The following is an 18,003-nucleotide window of genomic DNA, read 5'->3' as shown; positions in this document are numbered from 1 at the left end:
CTGGGCATTTTTATACACGACCCTAAGCATGGTGGGATGATAATTGCTTAATTAACAGCAAGCACCTGCTTTCAATATGCTTTGTATCCCTCATTTACTCAAGTGTTTCCTTTATTTTGGCAGTTACCTGTACATCATCAATGAGCTCCAGTGTGACTGATAAAACAGGAGACGTATAACAAACTGTACCCAAACCCATAGAATGGGGATGGAACAACCCTAGTCATCACAATGTTATGATTCATGCTGTACTCCAGCTAGCACAATGTCCTCCTGCCTCATGCCAGCCAACTCACCTGTCCCCCTCTACCTACACCTGGATGCCCACTCTGACAGGAAACAGGAAGTTACATCACAGAGAGATAGGAAGGAAGTGCAGACCCATGGTATTGACATGTTCCAACCCCTTTACAGTGTATCATATCCCATTCCCCTCCCTTCCTCTCACAAATATTCTGCTATCTCTGCTGTTATTTTGAGGTCTGTATCAAATATTAATGTGTAATTTTGTTTAGTCCTGGGAGACCGACTGTTTATGTTTTTATTATCAGTGAAATCCTCAATGAATTATTCACACTGAAACAGACCGTTGGAGACCGTGAGAAGAAAAGTCCTGCCTTATTCTGGAAGTGTTTTCTTAGCTCTGGCAGAGTTTCAGTAATGATATTCTGAAATAAATTGCTATTTCGACCCACGGTGTTCCTTTGGGTGTATTTCAGCACATATGGACGAGTCTGAAGTCTACTAAATGTATTTTGTTAATATGCCACTGGTCACACTGATAGCGTTTGGTGTAAGTCTCAAACATATGGTGTCATTTCCTGCATATCTTAGTCTTAGTGTTCCCTCCCAGTGTAGCTTATGCATGGGGATGCAATACTGTGAATGACATGAACTCTTATGGACATGTTGGGTCTCGGTTCAGCTACACTGTGTTGTGCTGCTGTGACACTGATGGCATTGAGACACTGGTGGCAAAAACCCAGCTTTCTCCCTCCAAATAGCTTTCTCCTTCTCCCTGTCTCTCCCCTCCTCTCTCTCTCCCCCTTCTATCGCTCACTCTCTCTCTTTGCCTGAGACTACCACATCCACTGCTAGGCTCCAGTGGAGCAGAACAGCCAACCCTGCCTGCTCTCCTTCGTCTCATCCCTCCATCCACCCACCCGCCACCCTCAATCGTCTTATGGTCTCCCCATCCTCTCCTCTCCTCTCCTCACCCCTCTCCTCTCGTCTCCTCCACCCCCCCCACTTCCCCATCTTCTCCCCCACTCTCTCCCCTCTCACATCATCCATCCTCCCAAGTCATCCCTACTCCCTCTCCTCTCTTTCCTCTCCTTTCTCTCCTCCCTCACTCCTCTGCTGAAGGACACAGTAAATGTCACGCTGCTGCATTGAGGCCCGGCTCTCACCTGTTGCCCCGGCAACCTGCCTCTAACATGTGACCGCCCAGACAAACAGGCAAGCCATGTGTGTGAAGAGCAGAGTAGTCTGGCCTGTGTGTGTGCGTGTGCCTGTGTGTGCCTGTGTGTGTGTGTGTGTGTGTGTGTGTGTACCTCTCAAGCCCTCTACCATAAATCAGGCATTGCCTATCAGTGTTTACCCCTGCTGCTAATGATAGTCCTCTAATGAACATACTGTTTATATTGGCTTCATTACAGACCTATGTCAGAGAGGGTAACAAGCAGGCTGCATGTTTTAGTGACTGATCTTCGTGTTGTTGCCCTCTCTACTCCTCTGCTAGCCTGTTAAAATTCCCTAGTAAGTATCACTATGACAGGAGAGTAGCTCCCTGTGTGTGTCCAAGTGGTACCCTGTTCTCTACATAGTGCACTCATTTTGACCAGGGCCAGCATAGGGCTCTGGTCAAAAGTAGTGAACTATATAGGGTAACATTTGGGACTGTAACCTCGCTCTCCACAGCTCTCTGATACAGCTCTCTCTCTCTCTCTCTCTCTCTCTCTCTCTCTCTCTCTCTCTCTCTCTCTCTCTCTCTCTCTCTCTCTCTCTCTCTCTCTCTCTCTCTCTCTCTCTCTCTCTCTCTCTCTCTCTCTCTCTCTCTCTGTGTTGGGGTTACTGACGACCCTCCTCCCTCTGTTTCTGTTTCTGGCCCCATGTTAAATGTCTGCTCTGCTCTATCCTCTCACTCTAATGGATTCAGGTTGCCTACAGCAGTGTTTCCCAACTCTAGTCCTCGAGGACCCCCAACAGTGTTTCCCAACTCTAGTCCTCGAGGACTCATTGAGGACTTGATGATTAGTTGACAAGTTGAATCAGGTGTGCTTGTCCAGTACTGTGTACTGTTGGGGGTACTGGAGGACCAGGGTTGGGAAACACTGGCCTACAGGACACACTAGCAGTAAGGTTAAGTGCATTGGGTTTTATAGGCTCAAACTCGTCACATTAGATAATAAGTTAAAGTACAACTTTGTTGATGGAACTTTTCAAAAGCGTTGCCGTTTTTTTTTATTGCAGCTCCTTAAAAATGGAACAGGAAATGTAGTCGGCCCAAATATGAAACTATTTTGGGTTTATAGGAAAACGTCCGTAATCTCTTTGTGACAGTTATAGTGGGGAGAGGAGAGAAGACAGGAAGATAGAGGAGGTCTTTGTTAACTCGATCTCCTTTACCACTTGCTGACTGGCACACAGCAGTAGAGACCAGAGAGCCTAGATATGATAACACACACACATCTGGCCTGGAGAACACACACTTCATCTCCAACGCTCCAACGCCCATAGGCTCTTGAGTTATCATTGATTCACTCCTTTAACTCCCCGTCATGGTATGTGCACGCATTCGTGGGTGAGTGCTTACGTTTGTCTGTGTGTGCATACTTTTGCAAGTGTGTTGGTCTCTGCATACTTGTGTTGGTCTCTGCATACTTGTGTTGGTCTCTGCATACTTGTGTTGGTCTCTTTATACTTAACAGATGGCTGCTTCCCAAAATATTCTGCTTAAAAGCTTGTTTCACTTATCACCAGAGAGAGAGCAGGAGATTGCTGAGTTTCAGCTGTCGGCATTACATATCAATCTCTTTAATTAGCAGACATTTCACTTGATAAAATACTGCTGAGACGTTTTTCAAATCAAGTACCATACATCCGGTGGGCGCTGCCTCTGGATTTGGATGAATACAGTTACTGGGAGTATTTTAAAAAGAAATAATAAAAATGTAGGATTCTGAATGTAGAGTTTTAGGACAGGAGAGATCCTTGTCTATCCAATATGCACTCACACACACTATGGAGCCCAACACAGCAGCTCTCTTCCCTGGCCCCATTTGACAATATCAGCTTTCCTAGGCTAGCCAGCTCTCAAAACCTTACCCTCTCTCTCCTCTCTCTCTCATACGTCTTTGATATTGTGGCTCACACTGGATTTGACCGACATGGTTTGCGTTCCAAATGGCACCCTATTCCCTATCCGCCTGGGTCAAAAGTAGTGCACTATATAGGAAATAGGGTGCCATTTGGGATGCAGCCATGGATTTAGACTTCAAACGCATGCCCTCTGTTGTTTCCTGGACAGTTGATGCAGGGTGGATCTAGTGGACCTTTCCATCCTCCTGACCTCGTCTTATCTCTTTACTGCCAATGGGTATTGTTCATCCTCCCTCACCATCACTCCTCCCTAACCATCACTCCTTCCTCCCACATCCCTCCTTCCCTTGTATTTGACAGAGTTCAGGACAGGCATTCAGGTCAGGTTGTTCCTCTGAGTTTTATACGATTCAGGGTTTTATATGAAATGGCATTCTATGAGTCAGCATTAAAGGTGCTACACGTAGGATTTTTTGAAATGTTTACATTGTAATTTCAGAAAAATGCCCATAATATATCTGCAGTAATAGTGGAATGATAGTGTTTCACAGTATTACTTACCCGCCAGTGTTGTGGTTGGCTGTGATATTTGCCTATTGATTTCTCCCGCCGAAGTTGCATCTGTTATCCAAATGGGAAAGCTGTTTTGACTTTGTGGCTGTGTTATCTAGGTCAAGTGGCCAATGTAGAAATTGCTCTGTCATTTCCTGGTTGCTAAAATTCTATATTGTTCTCTCAATTTCAGTTTATCTGGCAAAACAAGCACTGAATAGTTTAGGGAATCATCGCTGTGAAAAATATTTTCAATAACAAAAAAGTATGCTGAAATCCACCAAAACTGAAAGTAAAAGGCTCAAGCATGAGTCTCCGCCATGTTATGGGAAAATTGGATGCGGGGGAGGGGTGAGATTTGATTTTGAATGCGGCCTGTTGCTATTGCAATTCACCTCGCTTCCACATAGGGAGAAATTCTAGTTGTAGCACCTTTAACTAATGTAAGGAGAGTCCGTTTTTGAACCATGCCAGGTTGGTTGTTTTCCTCTGCTATTGAAACCTATTGAGGAGCCCCAGCAGGGTTCAATACAGCTTTCTATATGGAGAGAATATGTAGTGATGAGCCTTTCTCTCCTCAGCCTTTTGAAACCCTGGTTTAAGCTGGCGTCCTGTCTCTGTCCGTCCCGTCCCCCCCCCCCCCCCACACACACACACACACTAAAAAGGTCCTCTTTCTCTGGAGCCATTGTGGCCTGGCGTCCCCTCTCCTTTCCTACCCATCACCACTGCCTCTCCTCTCCTCCAGGCCTGAATAATAGCACGAAACTGGGGGAAGCAGATTAGCCTCCACAACCATTGTCTGCTTCCTATTAGAAAGAGCCCTGACTTGTGGTTGAACTTCAGGGTCTCTCCAGGCTCTTGTTATCCATTTACACACTGTAGTAAGGGTGCGTGTGCGTGCGTCTGCACTTCCAGGTGCTCTTCTATTCTAGTACCACATTATCATATCATAGCCTGGTATGAATACATGTTGAATGGGACTCTAGAGTCTAGTGGAACATCGAGCATTACGTTAATGATATAGGCCTAGCTTTGGAGTAGGCTCCCTTATTATAGGCACTCAGGAGACGCAATGCGCTAGATGTGATTTTGGTCCCATGTAATGTTCCTATAGCTCTAAACGATTATGCCTATAGGTTACATTGAGAGGAGCATGTTAATGCACGCCACCCGCGGTCACACACATACAGCCTGAGCCTCACAGCTTATAGGATATGTAGCCTATTCCGTGTTTTTCAACGCACACGTGATGACACATCTGCATTGAAAAGCACTGCAAACCGAACGGCATCCTACTTGAACGATTCAACTCTCATCCGTACATGACATCGCGTTTCAATCGGGTTTCTCAGTCATAAGCGCACAGCACAGCTGGTCTGTTCCAGCTCGGTCAGCGGCGCGCATTTAGCAGAGCGGGCGAGTGGGAGCGCGCCGCAGAAGTGAGTGGTCACAGAAGTGCGCTGCTCTCACCAAGTCTGCATCTGGAAAGACTGCGTTTATTTCACCAGTTTTACTGGCTTCTCCACTGCAGGCGTCCACTCGTAAGTAAACAATATCTGGAGATGATTTAATGTTCTGTAGTCATGCTTAGATATGATTCGTTTATTATTCCATAGGCTATTGAAATAATGGCATAGCTATTTATGCCTGCGGTGCTGTGATGCCTTGTTGGTATAACAGGCTATATTTCACTGTAGCCCACGCGTTGTTATACATTATGCATATTTTATGAAGTACACACGGGATGCGCTGCTCAAAACAGGAATGGTGCTCAGATTCTTCCATATAGGGAACTCTACCATTTGTTGTGATATACTGTGCTCTCTTCATTGCTGCGTTGTGTAACCATCCCTATAGGACAGTAGACTTAAGGCAGCTTACAAGGCAGGGTTAAATGATGAGTTATGTAAATGAGTTATTGTTTTGATTTTGTTGTATTTAGTATCATGCATTCAGCTCTATTTGCTTACTGCATCCCATAGCTGCTGTTACTCAGCCTCTCTTCTGTTCTCCTCTCCTCTCTATCTGTCGTTCAGTTAACCTGCCCAGACCCCTGGGGATAATAGAATGGGAGCTTGTCTCTCTAGTTCTCTCCTTGGAATTGTTGTTATTCCTTCTCATTCTAGACCCATGTTATCCCTCTCGTTCCTGTGGTGTACAGTATGAAGACGTTAGGGGTGTCGGGCTGTTCGCTGCGTCCCATTGTGATTCAGATTAAAGTTTTATTAACAAGCTGTGGTTCAGTGATGCCAAAGGGACCATGTATTTCCCTAAGCCAGCTCCATGCATCTCATTGGTCAGCTCTCTTGAGTCCATGTTGATTAGTCTCCCTACTCCTTAGACTCCTCTGTCAGGGTTACTTTGCTCTATTAATTAGGGAGTTTCTGTTTCTACCATTTGGAATTAGGCTAGACTCTATTAAGCAGCTATCAATCTCACTATGCCGGTGTCCGTTTGGGGATATATGGAATTACTTTAACGAGTCCAGACATTTTCTGTGTGTGTGGGCCTATATCATTTTCATTAAAGGGTGGTAGACTTTTAATTGCTTTCACACCAAATTGGTTTGGAGCTTGCTTTCACCCTTAGGTCGGTTAGTTTGGACTGTTGTGGACACTATATCTGCACTCTGGAGCGCACTAAACAACACACCGTGTTTCATTCAAAAAGGGTGGTCTCGGTCCGATTCACGTTTTACCATGGTGCGGTTCGCTGCAGGTGAGAACGCAGTCCGAACCAAATACAGGAAAATAATCAGAGGCGTGCAGTGTTATTGGACTGTGAGCATTTGATGAAATGCACACGGTACTTGATATCTCATTCTGTGAGTAGCAGTGCATTTATGAGTGCATCGATGCAGATTAGGCTGGGGCTATACCGGGGATATATGCTAAATATAGTCTATTCACATTGCAGTTAGAGCGGCTATTGCGCTGTTTCCTCCCGCATGTTGTTGGAAGACCAAAGCGAATGTAATATGAAGATTGGGACACACAAGTTATGCTTCTTGGTATTCATAAATGGACTGAACATGAGCATTTTGGCAATGTGAAACCAACTGGACCAAATGAAAAAAAATACAATGTAACAAATAATGGAACAGTATAGCTCAGAACTAAATGCCCTTAGAGTTGTCTTTCTGGTCATTTGTTTTCTGATAAAAACAGACAGACAGACAGATGGGGAGTAATGGATGTGTTCACCTGATTAATGCCCTATAGATCAACTTTACCAATTAAGAGAAGTCCGATAAATTAGAGCCCTGTAAGACTCAGAGCATCTCCATCACAAGGACAAGAGGAGGCAGTTGGCAGGCACCCTATTCCCTGTAAGACTCAGAGCATCTCCATCACAAGGACGAGGAGGCAGTTTGCAGGCACCCTATTCCCTGTAAGACTCAGAGCATCTCCATCACAAGGACAAGAGGAGGCAGTTGGCAGGCACCCTATTCCCTGTAAGTGCATGACTTTTGCCCCATGAGCCACAAACATACAGTGGGGGAAAAAAGTATTTAGTCAGCCACCAATTGTGCAAGTTCTCCCACTTAAAAAGATGAGAGAGGCCTGTAATTTTCAACATAGGTACACGTCAACTATGACAGACAAATTGAAAAAATGTTTCCCAGAAAATCACATTGTAGGATTTTTAATGAATTTATTTGCAAATTATGGTGGAAAATAAGTATTTGGTCACCTACAAACAAGCAAGATTTCTGGCTCTCACAGACCTGTAACTTCTTCTTTAAGAGGCTCCTCTGTCCTCCACTCGTTACCTGTATTAATGGCACCTGTTTGAACTTGTTATCAGTATAAAAGACACCTGTACACAACCTCAAACAGTCACACTCCAAACTCCACTATGGCCAAGACCAAAGAGCTGTCAAAGGACACCAGAAACAAAATTGTAGACCTGCACCAGGCTGGGAAGACTGAATCTGCAATAGGTAAGCAGCTTGGTTTGAAGAAATCAACTGTGGGAGCAATTATTAGGAAATGGAAGACATACAAGACCACTGATAATCTCCCTCGATCTGGGGCTCCACGCAAGATCTCACCCCGTGGGGTCAAAATGATCACAAGAACGGTGAGCAAAAATCCCAGAACCACACGGGGGGACCTAGTGAATGACCTGCAGAGAGCTGGGACCAAAGTAACAAAGCCTACCATCAGTAACACACAACGCCGCCAGGGACTCAAATCCTGCAGTGCCAGACGTGTCCCCCTGCTTAAGCCAGTACATGTCCAGGCCCGTCTGAAGTTTGCTAGAGTGCATTTGGATGATCCAGAAGAGGATTGGGAGAATGTCATATGGTCAGATGAAACCAAAATAGAACTTTTTGGTAAAAACTCAACTCGTCGTGTTTGGAGGACAAAGAATGCTGAGTTGCATCCAAAGAACACCATACCTACTGTGAAGCATGGGGGTGGAAACATCATGCTTTGGGGCTGTTTTTCTGCAAAGGGACCAGGACGACTGATCCGTGTAAAGGAAAGAATGAATGGGGCCATGTATCGTGAGATTTTGAGTGAAAACCCAAACACACCGCCCGGGCAACGAAGGAGTGGCTTCGTAAGAAGCATTTCAAGGTCCTGGAGTGGCCTAGCCAGTCTCCAGATCTCAACCCCATAGAAAATCTTTGGAGGGAGTTGAAAGTCCGTGTTGCCCAGCGACAGCCCCAAAACATCACTGCTCTAGAGGAGATCTGCATGGAGGAATGGGCCAAAATACCAGCAACAGTGTGTGAAAACCTTGTGAAGACTTACAGAAAACGTTTGACCTGTGTCATTGCCAACAAAGGGTATATAACAAAGTATTGAGAAACTTTTGTTATTGACCAAATACTTATTTTCCACCATAATTTGCAAATAAATTCATTAAAAATCCTACAATGTGATTTTCTGGATTTTTTTTCCTAATTTTGTCTGTCATAGTTGATGTGTACCTATAATGAAAATTACAGGCCTCTCTCATATTTTTAAGTGGGAGAACTTGCGCAATTGGTGGCTGACTAAATAATTTTTCCCCCCACTGTATAGGGCTCTGTTCTGATCAAAAGTAGTGCACTATATTAGGGAATAAGGTGCCATTAGAGACACAGAAAGTGGTTGACATGGATGAATGGACTGACTGACAGAGGGCAACATGTGGCACTCTAGTTCTACTGTCTCAATTGTGACCCTGACTGAATCCCCTCGCCCACTCCGTGGCCCAATCCAGACCTCATATTTCTTCTATTTGTTAAAAAAATGTGTATCCGTTATTTTCCCCTGTCTTCTTTTGAACTGTCCTTCTATCTAGACATGGAAATCAAATAAGGTTGTTATGAACCATTCACAGCCTGGCATTCCATTCCCCCTGCCATAGAACTACATAACATCAGCCACCTGCCATGGTTACTATTGGCAACACACTCAGGAGAGGAGCCCTTAGGATGAGATACCTCAGCAGTTTGACTTGTTTGGGTCAGTTTTATCAGTGCTGTTTCCCTGACTGCATTATTTAATATGTAACTGTGGGTTATTTTCTGCTATCTACATATACATTTACATTTTAGTCATATAGCAGACGCTCTTATCCAGAGCGACTTACAGTTAGTGAGTGCATACATTATCATATCTGAGGTGAATCTGTGTCCATATGCTATTGCAGTACCTAGCTACAGTAGCTAGTAGCAACAAGTCTATGGGTTGAGTGTAATCATAATGATCATCTATTAGTATGGATGGGTTATAGCAGGCTGTGATCTGCAGATTAGAAAAGGCTAAAGGAGATTGCCATGTATGTAATTTTAAACGCCACCTTGTTGATATGTCATATCTAATCAGGGAACCCAGAACCAAATGCTGCATGCCGATGCGCTGGCCAGCATTTATGTTGAGCATCTGTCATACTGTCACTGGAGACTAGGGATGTAACGAATGTAAAAATGTTCTTAACGTTTAAATTGCAATTTCTTTATAGTTTAAACGAAAAAAATACACAAAAAACCCCCCCAAAATGACGTGAATTCACAATGGGTATGACCGCTAGGGGGCAATGCAGTTCAATCTACCGGAGTCCTGGCTACCTACCAGACGGCGCTCACCTTTCTGCTGTCCTCAACAACGATGATATTAATGCTGTTCTAGGTTATCTGTTGTGTGACTCTCCTCTATGTTCTCAATTGTCAGTACATGGGACTTCATGTCCCACTTCCCATCAATGTGAGGGCTCGTTTCAGTGATGTATAACAGCGTGTTCATAGACGTCAACAATCTGTTGTTAAGGCCACGTATGGTGTTTGAGAGCGTGCACTTTGTACTTTGTATCATTGTACAATTTCTCCATCAGGGCTGTCATGGTTTTTCGACATGGCATCTTGTAGTCTGGTTCTAGATATGTCATTAGGGTATTGAAGCTGACATCCTCTACTATTGACAATCAACTGCAATCATTTCTGTAATCAGCGCTGTGATTTTCTCCCTCCGTCCCTTATCGCACTGCTGCCAGCAACCGGTTGGGTCTCACTGTGCCTCCGTTTCAGCACCTGTACTAACACTGTAGCTCAATTCCACCTCGCAAAGTTTGCATTTCATCACCTTCTCATTTAACTTCTCAAAGTATTGCCATACAGGACTTCGCTGCTGTTGCTTGGCTTTCTCATTCTCTGCTATTCGAACTGTTAACGACTATGACGTGCAGAGCGCTTTATATCTGGGGAAAATCATTTGAAAGATGCATATCTCCACCTACTTACAGCATTGTTGTGTTAGGTATTTGTAAAAAAAAATTAAAAAAAATAAATAAAAATGTTTTGCCTTTGATGATGATCGGGATCTGTTAGTGGTAGTTTTGTGACAACTGCACTGTGATTTAAATTTGGTAAAAAAAAAACAAATAAATTCTAAACGTTAATGATCCCAAATTCATTTAATCGTCATATCCCTACAGGAGACTATGGCTACATCTCAAATGGCACCCTATTCCCTATATAGTGCACTACTTTTGGGACGGAGCCTATATCAAATCAGCTGGTATGTATTCTGTATGTAAACATTGGACCTGGACTTGTCACAATGCTTACTGTATTATCAGCCCAAGCTCACACTCTTAACCTGATTATGAATTTTATGTGCAGGAATTACTTTTTGATTGAGCAACAAAGGAGATTTGTTCTCGTTCCTCTTCGCAGGAAAGGAGCTTCAGCAGGTTGTCGGTAATGTGGAGGGCAGCTAGTGGGACTCAGCTTTGCATTAGCTAGCTGCTTTAGCTTGCTCACCCTGGATCATGTTGTTATACAGTAGGTGTTCCCTGGTACTATTAGTAGTAGCCTAGCTGTTTTAGTGGACTTCATGTTCAGTTAAAATGGTACAAGGTGTTGTTTTGTCCCTCAATAGGCTTTTCAGTTAAAGTGGTAGAGTATGGCATTCTCGAGTAACAGCACTAGGATTTCGTTCTTACGTCAGTGTGTAGTTGTGATTTCATTGAAGTGCTTGTTGGAGTTCTTAGTTACTGACTCTTCTAACAGAAGGCTTCTCTGTGTTGGAGAGACTGTCACAAAACCATCAGCACAATAATTGTTCGTCGGGGGCTTCATGAAATGCGTTTCCATGGCCGAGCTGCAGCACACAAGTCTAAGATCACCATGCGCAATGCCAAGCGTCGGCTGGAATGGTGTAAAGCTCACCGCCATTGGACTCTGGAGTAGTGTAAACGCGTTCTCTGGAGTGATGAATCGCGCTTCACCATCTGGCAGTCCGACGGATTAATCTGGGTTTGGCGGATGCCAGGAGAACGCTACCTGCCCGAATGCATAGTGCCAACTGTAAAGTTTGGTGGAGGAGGAATAATGGTCTGGGGCTGTTTGTCATGGTTCGGGCTAGGCCCCTTAGTTTCAGTGAAGTGAAACTTTAACACTACAGCATACAATGACATTCTAGACGATTCTGTGCTTCCAACTTTGTGGCAATAGTTTGGGGAAGGCCCTTTCCTGTTTCAGCATGACAATGCCCCCATGCACAAAGCGAGGTCCATACAGAAATGGTTTGTCGAGATCGGTGTGGAAGAACTTTACTGGTCTGCACAGAGCTTTCCCAGAAGAGTGGAGGCTGTTATAGCAGCAAAGGCGGGACCAACCAACTCCATATTAATGTCCATGATTTTGGATTGAGATGTTCAAGCAGGTGTCCACATACTTTTTGGTCATGTAGTGTACATACTGCCATGGAAGATGTCACATTAATAGGGGATGGCTTTCTGTAGGAGGACTGTTTATTTATAGATCTGCTGACGAGGATGAAAGGAAGGAAGATTAAGATGGCGTCCGTTTGATGGGCAATTAGAAGTGCTTCTTGTTATTGTTTAGAATACTGCCAACCAAAGCCAAACGCTACAGTGATTTAGGTGGATTAGTTAGAGGTTGTTTTGTAGTGTGTGTGTGTGTGTGTGTGTGTGTGTGTGTGTGTGTGTGTGTGTGTGTGTGCGCGCGCGTGCGTGCGAGTGCGCACTGCAGCCCGGGTTGTGTGCAGTGGAGGCAGTATCTGACATTTTTAAAGAGATGTTCTCCTCCCTAGGAAAGGTGTACAAAACATGTTATGGGTGAGTCAGAGTGCTACTCTGAATGCTGAGAGAGATAGCAGGATGCAGAGAAAGCGAGAGAATGTTGAATAGAGAGAGAATGTTGAATAGAGAGAGAGAGAAGCATGGGGAGAGAGAGAGGGATAGAGTGCAGAAGTGCAAGGGAAATGAGGGAAGGTCTGTCTCTGTGGCCTTTCTGAAAGGTTACCCAGTGGTGCCAGAGGGAGCAGTGTGAATGGCAGGGGGCTCTACAGGGAGCGGACTAGCAATTGTTGACTGACCCTCAGCCTTTACAATAGCAGAATACTGAGACAAGGGTCTGAATATGTACACATTGTTCTCTCCATGCCGGGCCTGTACAGAACCAAACACCGAGATGTATACACACTTAGCAACAAGGTCAAATCAGAAGGAGTGTCATTCATCCACTGTGGATGAAGACATTTAGAAGGGCCCCGCCCTGGCCTGCATTATAGCCATTTGACCAAGGCAACATTTCAATTGGCATTTAGAGCAGAGGGAATCATACAGACAGGGGAACAAACATGGTCTGACATTTTACATTTTACTGCTTTGTAATGTTTCTGACTTCTTATGGATTAGCTGTCATCATAAGGTTGATGGGGCTCCTCCTGCTCCTGACCTATTGTTATGTCAGGGTTATGTAGGCCCTATGACAGTGTTGTGTATGCCTTATGTACTGTATGATAGAGGGTTCAGCTAAAGTGTCCTCACACAGGGGCATGCTATTACCCACAACCCACTGGGGCACTTATCAGAGAGCAGCACGAGTAGCAGACTCCCGCTGGCAACATGCCCTCATCTCATCCTCCCTTCCTCTCCTCCACTCTCCTCCTCATCCTCCCTTCCTCTCATCCTCCACTCACTTCCTCCTCCTCCTCCTCCCCTTCTTTTGTTATTGGGTGATTACTTCTCCCACACTCTTTCTCTGTTTAGCCTGTATCTCTTCCCTCTCGGTCTCTATCTCTCTCTCTCTGGTCTGACTATCTCTCTCTCCTTCTGTCTCTCTCGCTCTCTCTCTGTTTTCTCTCCCAATCTCCCTCCATCATCGCCAGCGGCCGGCGTTTGAAAAATTGTTTTACAGCCAATTAGGGTAATATGTAATGTTGTGCTGCGTGTTAGCGGGCGGCAGGGAGGGATGGAGCGGTGGAAGAAGTGCCTGTTGATTTTCATCAGCGTTTTCCAATAAACACATTATTTATCTCGGTCCCTCAGAGTCCCTCCTACCAAGCACAATTAGCCTAACACAGAGAAGACTAATCAAAGGCCATACTGAGACCTGGGTTGACTTGAGCGTGACGGCAAACAGCATTCCCATACAGCATTTTACTGTGAAGGAAACATTCTGAAACGGGGAGGGAATACCTGAACTTGTACAATAAGAACACAGATTTTCCATTCCAAAATGCGTTTCTACAGTATGCCCTGCTGAACACAGGTTGTTTTAGAGTTTGAAGCCAGTTGACAGGTGGTGTAATCGTCTCTGTATGTTCCTTATGGCCTACCTACCTCAAAGGTCAAATAGGGGGTGCTTATATTTGTCCTGTTTCACTGCTGTTTGAGTGTGAGATGTAAAATGGAAATGTGAATTTTGAATATCCCAACTCCCCCTGAGACACCCTCGGAGAGTGGGGTGTGTCACGGCCAGGGATCAGCCATTATTGACAGCGACTGTGGAGCAATTAGGGTTAAGTGCCTTGCTCAAGGGCACGTTTCACCTAGTTGGCTCGGGGATTCGAACCAATGACCTTTCCGGTTACTGGCCCAAGCTCTTAACCGCTAGGCTACCTGCCGCCCTTACCTACCTACCTAGCGCTGCAACAGACCACAGTCACCGGAGTAGAAATGATGACATTTCAGAAGGAAGCGGTGACGTACTGCTTTGATATAAAACACTGCTCTCTTTGATTTATTTCCCTGTCTGTTTACAATTCAGCTCCTGTCCTTGTACTCAACGTTTATTTTTTATTTTTATTTTTTTAATTATTATTTTTAGGGGGTAGATCAGCTTTAATATTGCAGATAGATTGTAACTTCCATCAATATAATTGTCTGCATCACTATATACTATATACATTTTATGGACACAGTCAATTTTACAATAATTATATTTTGTTTGTTTTTACTCCTGAACTTCCACTAACCTCAAACTCTCCGATCATTTTCATGATGTCCATCCGGTTTGCTTCTATATGCCATATCTTTCTAACTGTGCTCTTTCACAAAAGCTCTCAACCAATAACTTATACAGTGGGGAGAACAAGTATTTGATACACTGCCGATTTTGCAGGTTTTCCTACTTACAAAGCATGTAGAGGTCTGTAATTTTTATCATAGGTACACTTCAACTGTGAGAGACGGAATCAAAAACAAAAATCCAGAAAATCACATTGTATGATTTTTAAGTAATTAATTTGCATTTTATTGCATGACATAAGTATTTGATACATCAGAAAAGCAGAACTTAATATTTGTATTATTAAATTATTGATCGATTGACTATGACTTTTCAGATCACCCAGTAATGCTATCTGCAGGGTTAGCTCCGGGTAAATATTGCAATCCTTTAGCTATTCCTGGACCTGTGTCCAAAAACAAGCTACAAATGGACAGTACCAAAACAAATGATCTAATGATTCTGTCTCTTCGCAGCAAAATCTGCAGAGCTGGGAAGATTGTATCCCCTATATAAATAACATTCTATTGGTAGCAAAATTTTTATATAATAATTTTAATTGAAAAATGCTAAGTTTTGAATCCGGTGTCGTTTTGCGTATCAGTTCATAAACACTATGCCATGGGATCGGTCAAAAATCTCTTCCCAACTATTTTGCAATCTATATGGGACGGCTGTCAATCCTTTGGTCCTTAAATGAAACTGGTATACTTTTTTATTTATCACAGTTTTCTTTAACCAATTATGTTCTTTAATGCAAGGCCGACAGACAAGTTCCTTACTTTTTCCCCCTTCCACTTTTCTCTTCCATTTTTGCGGTAGTGCTGCAATTATTTGGTTGTAATTTTGGGTAGAGCAGATATTTCCATATGTTTTTGTTAGCTGCATGTGCGACATAACTCCACCAGTCCTACCGATGATATCATTTACGAAGATTATAACTTTTTTAAACATTATGTCAAAAACAACAGTTTTTTTATCAATTAGTATATTTGAGTTTAACCACTATTTGTTGCATTATTTGTTCTGTCGTTTCTGGAGGATTCAATTGAAATTGCAATCAACTTTCAATGGCTTGTTTTAGAAATAGTGATATTTGGGAGATTATTTCCTTTTCAAATAACTGAAAGTGAGAGGTTGTAATCTGAATAAAGGGAAAAAGGCCATTCTTGAACATTGGGTGAGACAATCTTACTAATTTGCTAGAGAACCAGTTCAGATTTAAGTATAACTTTTGTATGACTGAAGCTTTTAGTGATACAGTGGGGGAAAAAAGTATTTAGTCAGCCACAAATTGTGCAAGTTCTCCCACTTAAAAAGATGAGAGAGGCCTGTAATTTTCATCATAGGTACACGTCAACTATAACAGACAAATTGAGAAAAATAAATCCAGAAAATCACATTGTAGGATTTTTCATGAATTTATTTGCAAATTATGGTGGAAAATAAGTATTTGGTCACCTACAAACAAGCAAGATTTCTGGCTCTCACAGACCTGTAACTTTTTCTTTAAGAGGCTCCTCTGTCCTCCACTCGTTACCTGTATTAATGGCACCTGTTTGAACTTGTTATCAGTATAAAAGAAACCTGTCCAGAACCTCAAACAGTCACACTCCAAACTCCACTATGGCCAAGACCAAAGAGCTGTCAAAGGACACCAGAAACAAAATTGTAGACCTGCACCAGGCTGGGAAGACTGAATCTGCAATAGGTAAGCAGCTTGGTTTGACGAAATCAACTGTGGGAGCAATTATTAGGAAATGGAAGACATACAAGACCACTGATAATCTCCCTCAATCTGGGGCTCCACGCAAGATCTCACACTGTGGGGTCAAAATGATCACAAGAACGGTGAGCAAAAATCCCAGAACCACACGGGGGGACCTAGTGAATGACCTGCGGAGAGCTGGGACCAAAGTAACAAAGCCTACCATCAGTAACACACTACGCCGCCAGGGACTCAAATCCTGCAGTGCCAGACGTGTCCCCCTGCTTAAGCCAGTACATGTCCAGGCCCGTCTGAAGTTTGCTAGAGTGCATTTGGATGATCCAGAAGAGGATTGGGAGAATGTCATATGGTCAGATGAAACCAAAATAGAACTTTTTGGTAAAAACTCAACTCGTCGTGTTTGGAGGACAAAGAATGCTGAGTTGCATCCAAAGAACACCATACCTACTGTGAAGAATGGGGGTGGAAACATCATGCTTTGGAGCTGTTTTTCTGCAAAGGGACCAGGACGACTGATCCGTGTAAAGGAAAGAATGAATGGGGCCATGTATCGTGAGATTTTGAGTGAAAACCTCCTTCCGTCAGCAAGGGCATTGAAGATGAAACGTGGCTGGGTCTTTCAGCATGACAATGATCCCAAACACACCGCCCGGGCAACGAAGGAGTGGCTTCGTAAGAAGCATTTCAAGGTCCTGGAGTGGCCTAGCCAGTCTCCAGATCTCAACCCCATAGAAAATCTTTGGAGGGAGTTGAAAGTCCGTGTTGCCCAGCGACAGCCCCAAAACATCACTGCTCTGGAGGAGAGCTGCATGGAGGAATGGGCCAAAATACCAGCAACAGTGTGTGAAAACCTTGTGAAGATTTACAGAAAACATTTGACCTGTGTCATTGCCAACAAAGGGTATATAACAAAGTATTGAGAAACTTTTGTTATTGACCAAATACTTATTTTCCACCATAATTTGCAAATAAATTCATAAAAAATCCTACAATGTGATTTTCTGGATTTTTTTTTCATTTTGTCTGTCATAGTTGACGTGTACCTATGATGAAAATTACAGTCCTCTCATCTTTTTAACTGGGAGAACTTGCACAATTGGTGGCTGACTAAATACTTTTTTTCCCCACTGTAGGTCTAATGCTTTAATATTTAATAATTTCTGTCCTCCGAATTCATATTCATTATATAAATAGGCCCGTTTAATTTTGTCTGGCTTGCCGTTCCAAATAAAATGTAAAAAAAAATTATCATATAATTTAAACAACTGTTCGCCAGGCGTAGGCAAGACCATAAGCAAATAGGTAAACTGGGATAATACGAAAGAGAGTTAAGTTTTCCACAAATTGACAGGTAGCAAGATCTTATCTATTTTTGCTAACTTTCTATTAAAATGTATTGGAGTGAGATCATTTATTTCATTTGGGATATGTATTCCGAGTATATCCACATCACCATCAGACCTTTTTATTGGTAAACTACATGGTAATGTAAAAACTGTATTTTTTAGTGATCCAATACGTAATATAGTACATTTATCATAATTTGGTTGTAATCTAGAGAGGTTAGAAAATGTATCTAGATCCTCTATGAGGCTGTGGAGGGATCCAAGTTGTGGATTTAAAAGAAAACATGAATCATCAGCGT

General features: G+C 43.2%; 1 protein-coding gene across 1 annotated transcript in view; it reads left to right on the top strand.

Moving 5' to 3' along the window:
• Positions 1–265: 265 nt before the first annotated feature.
• LOC311129248 (pleckstrin homology domain-containing family A member 5-like) overlaps positions 266–18,003 on the top strand; it is a gene marked incomplete at both ends in the record, with an annotated part of 68,714 nt that continues 50,976 nt past the window's right edge. The window contains 2 exons of the mRNA XM_084161544.1: positions 266–386; positions 5,351–5,417. Of these exons, the coding sequence (XP_084017670.1) occupies positions 266–386; positions 5,351–5,417 (188 nt within the window). The remainder of the gene's footprint in view (positions 387–5,350; positions 5,418–18,003) is intronic.

The sequence above is a fragment of the Coregonus lavaretus genome, assembly GCF_964263955.1.
Source record: "Coregonus lavaretus genome assembly, chromosome: 5".
Taxonomy (NCBI): domain Eukaryota; kingdom Metazoa; phylum Chordata; class Actinopteri; order Salmoniformes; family Salmonidae; genus Coregonus; species Coregonus lavaretus.
This window is presented reverse-complemented; position numbering and strand designations above follow the sequence as displayed.